Source organism: Aegilops tauschii, chromosome 5, assembly GCF_002575655.3.
Source record: "Aegilops tauschii subsp. strangulata cultivar AL8/78 chromosome 5, Aet v6.0, whole genome shotgun sequence".
Taxonomy (NCBI): Eukaryota; Viridiplantae; Streptophyta; class Magnoliopsida; order Poales; family Poaceae; genus Aegilops; species Aegilops tauschii.
In genome coordinates, this window is record NC_053039.3 from 493069760 (window position 1) to 493073721 (window position 3962).

Here is a 3962-nt window from a genome sequence, read left to right on the forward strand (position 1 = left end):
AGGCCACTATTGTCTACTGTGACAACATATCAGCAGTCTACATGACCAGCAATCCAGTTCAACACCGACGCACAAAGCATATTGAGATTGATATTCATTTTGTTCGTGAAAAGGTTGCTCTTGGTCAGGTTCGGGTGCTTCATGTTCCCTCTACGGCTCAGTTTGCTGACATTTTCACCAAGGCACTGCCTACTAAGCCGTTTCAAGATATCTGTTTCAGTCTCAACGTCGTCGAGCCTGCCGTTGATACTGCGGGGGGATGTTAGAGTAGTCATTATGGTATACGACTTCTAGTCCAAGTCAGTTTTGTACCCCTACCCCAAGTCGGTTTGTACCCTCTTATATACTCTTGTATGCCGCACCAAATCATCAATAAGCAATAGTTTTATTCAGCTTTCAGGAACTACTAATATTCGGAATTCCTCATTATGGAATTTTACATGTATTTATACATGGAATTGCTCTACATGTTTACCATGAAATTATTACTTGCTGGAACGTATTCAAGCATTCAAAGCATGAGAATGACGACCAAGGGGGTCGATAGGGTGGGATGGCAGCCGGAGCAGTGGCGACATGACACAAGCTCGACAACAGCCATATCTAGGGTTATGGAACGGCGAAGAACGGCTACAAGGCATACGGAGATCGGATGGCGATGATAGAGAGTATAGGGGAGGTTTTGCGGTGCGAAAGAGGCCGTTGGCGGCTAGAAGCACGATCAGCGTTGCACCGAGGTTTTATCTTTCTCCCTATTGTTGGGGCTGTAATTGGAAGTCTTGTTAGATCTTGGCATCTTGCTTTTCCTTTCTTTCGCCCCCAACCTCTAAAAGCTGCTTAGGGGACTGGGGACTATGTTTAGGGGCTGTTGAAGTTGCTCTAACCCTTTAGATCAATGGAACCTGGACGCAACTGTTGAACTGCAACATCAAGTCTTCTAGCTAGCATATCTCTTGCCCTCCTTTTTAAGCTCTTGCCTTTGCCCTACTTGTTCGATTCAAGGCTGCTGGCCAGTCGGCCACCTTTGCTTAGTAAGTCAGTGATCTGTCTCTGTCAAATTCTATCACTACGGCCTATTCTTTGTTTTCACTAAAGCGGAGAAGCTCACGTTACACCATGGCCCGCCAGGATATCCGATAGAAAAGAGGCCGCGCATCTTTTCCGTTTGGCCTAAAGGCTCCCACTATCGACAAGAGACGGCGTAGTGTCATGCACCGTTAAATAAGCAGCGGAGAAACAGAGACACCGGGTACGTCAACCTGCGCACATGCCGACGACCATTTTCGTATGGTCACACAGTGAATCTGCAGTACGCTGAGCGGTGAATCAGGGGATAAAAGATGCAGACGTGCATCTTTTCCGTTTAGCCTAAAGGCTCTCACGGCTGTCGACGTTAGATAATCCATTGTAAAACAGAGAGACCGGTGCGTCAACCTGCGCACATGCCGACGAGCATTTTGGTCAGAGTGAGCGGTGAATCAGTCGGGCTCTTCACGTACGGTGCCAAAACGGCAGTAGTTTTCCATTTAGTAATTTACATCAGGTGACGGACAATCCATTCATTCATGTAGAGTAGTACTTAATTATATATATGCAGCCTACACGTCAACTAAATAAGCACGGGTCCCTAGCATTGCATGCAGCTGCTTAAAGCACCAGTAGTGAGTGCTCCCGGTTCATTCACGCACGTAGTACTCTCGTCGTCATCCGTTCCAAAACTTTCACACGTGATGTGACCTCCGTCCGTGGTCATGGGTCGTGACCACCCGCGCCCTCCTTCATTCCATCCTAGTAGGTCATGAGGGAAGCCAGCCCCAGCTCTGCCGCCGGCGGGAAGGCGGCTCCTCCCGGACCGCTGCCAGCGCCCGGCTGCGGGCGACGCGACCGGAGCTGCTGCATGAGCCGCTGCAGCGCGAGGAGGCGGCGCGCCTCGCGGAGCCGGCGCGCGAGCACCGCGGCCTCGGCGCGGAGCCGCGCGTTCTGGCGGCGCACGGCGAGCTCGTGCCGCGCCACGGCGTGTAGCTTGGCGGCCAGCTCGCGCTTCTCGACGCGGAAGCGAGCCACCGTCCCGCGGAGCTCCTCCAGGCGCTGCTGCTTGCGCGCCCGCGACCGCTGCGCCGACAGCCGGTTCGACACCTTCCGCCGCTGCCGCCGCCGGCGCTCCTCCTCGTCCTCCACCAGCCCCGCCGCCTGGTCCGCGACCGCCCCGCCGGACGAGCTGGGGGACGAAGTGGACGACGCCGCCATGAGCTCCTCCAGGGTGGGGCACGTGTCGGCCTCCCACGGGGTGAACCCGAACCCGGACGTCATCGCGTCCATGTCAAGGCCGATCGCCTCCTGCAGAGACAGCATTTTCTTTCTTTCTCCTGACACTTAACGCTAACAACCACAACAAAATGAAGGACAAAACCGTAATTCCGGGAATCTAGGGGACTTGAGAGAGGGATCGGGGAAAAGGGAAGAAGCGATGAGGAAACTGGCGCTATTTATAGACCCGGCGCGGGCCGAGCCGGGCCGTCGAGCCTCCCTCGCCGCGGGGCCCGCAACCCACCACGCGGGTCCTGCGTTTACGTGAGGCTTCTTCTTCCTTCGTCCCGGTGGCTTTCGTTGCCGCCTTTTTCTTCTCGGCGGGTAAAGATTCTACGGCTGTGACAGTGTATCCAATCCCCAGCCGGGCCCGTATAAACCTGCCCACGTGCTCCCGTCTTCGCGGCACGGACGGCGCCGATGAGCCCAGCGGCGTCAATGGACGGCGGATCGGGCATGCAAGCCCATGCGGGCCCACGTGGCGCGCCCCCTCCTTTTGCGTGGGTGCTCGGTTGGTGCAACGTGGGTCGCGGGCCCGCGTAGGTCCAGGTGGGGTGGGGTGGGGGGCGCGTTTTAGCTTAATCGCGAAGTAATGGCCGCGAGATGCTGCGCATCGATGGCTGGGGTGCAACTGCATGCAGTGCCCGCGCACTTGTGGGGACGTCCCATTGGGCGCCGCTCCGTGGGCCACTGCTCGCCGGGACCCGCCGGCGCCGGCGTGGCAACCCATGGCGACCCAGGATCTCGTACGCGGCTGGGCGACCGCCACGTTAGCACGATCAGCAGCGGGAGGGACACGGGCTTTGTCTCAACCGCTAGGCGCTAGCTAGCTGACTACTACGTGTGGGTGTTGTGTTGTGTTGTGCATGCTGCTGTCACGATGCCACTTACACTTGCACAGTGGGCTACAATGCGCTAATGCGTCACGTGGTAAATAAGTAGTACGTACGTAGGCATGGATGAATCTTTTTAAAGCATCCACTGCACAAGTATGTACACGTACGTACGCGTGGTACTTGGGGGCTATACGTGTGTGGTGATCGAAAAAGTTGGACGAAAGTTGCATGGACAATGGCCTCGGCGATGTGCTGCACTTCCGGGAGTGTCAGCTTCAGCCGCCTAATCATGCTTGATTAAAGATGGAGGTGTGTGTGTGGTGTGTGATGGGACGCGATCGATCGGTACATCAGTATGTACATCACACGTCGCCGATCGAGCAAACGTACGTACCGTTCAGTGTGTTCTAGCATGTGCGGGTGCAACGATTGGCTCTTTCCGGATGCGTGGCGATCGAGTTGCGGGAACTGAATTAGGCGCTGAGTTTTCTCCACGTTTCGTTATGTCTACTTGCGTCCGATCGATCACATATTCGCCAATGCATGTGGGATCTACATACAAGTCCTAGCTCGTTTCCTTGCACATATACTGTATGTGATCTTCAGTTGTGGTAGACCTTGAAGTTAGGTCTCTCAGCGACAACATGTTGGTAACCTCAAATACTAGCAATCGTGCGCATGCACACAAGTACTATAATTAGATACTTCCTCCGTTTCTAAATATAAGATCTCAAAGCTACTTAAAAAGGCCATTGCCACATTATTCAGCGGATCAAACTGATTGAATAGATTGATTTGGATACAAAATACTATGTTACC

General features: G+C 54.4%; 1 protein-coding gene across 1 annotated transcript; it reads right to left on the reverse strand.

Annotated features, from left to right (window-relative positions):
- Positions 1–1496: 1496 nt before the first annotated feature.
- LOC109741948 (uncharacterized) lies at positions 1497–2444 on the reverse strand. Its single transcript, XM_020301037.2, has one exon. The coding sequence runs from the start codon at positions 2350–2352 to the stop codon at positions 1789–1791; it is 564 nt and encodes a 187-aa protein (XP_020156626.1). The 5' UTR covers positions 2353–2444; the 3' UTR covers positions 1497–1788.
- Positions 2445–3962: the final 1518 nt, after the last annotated feature.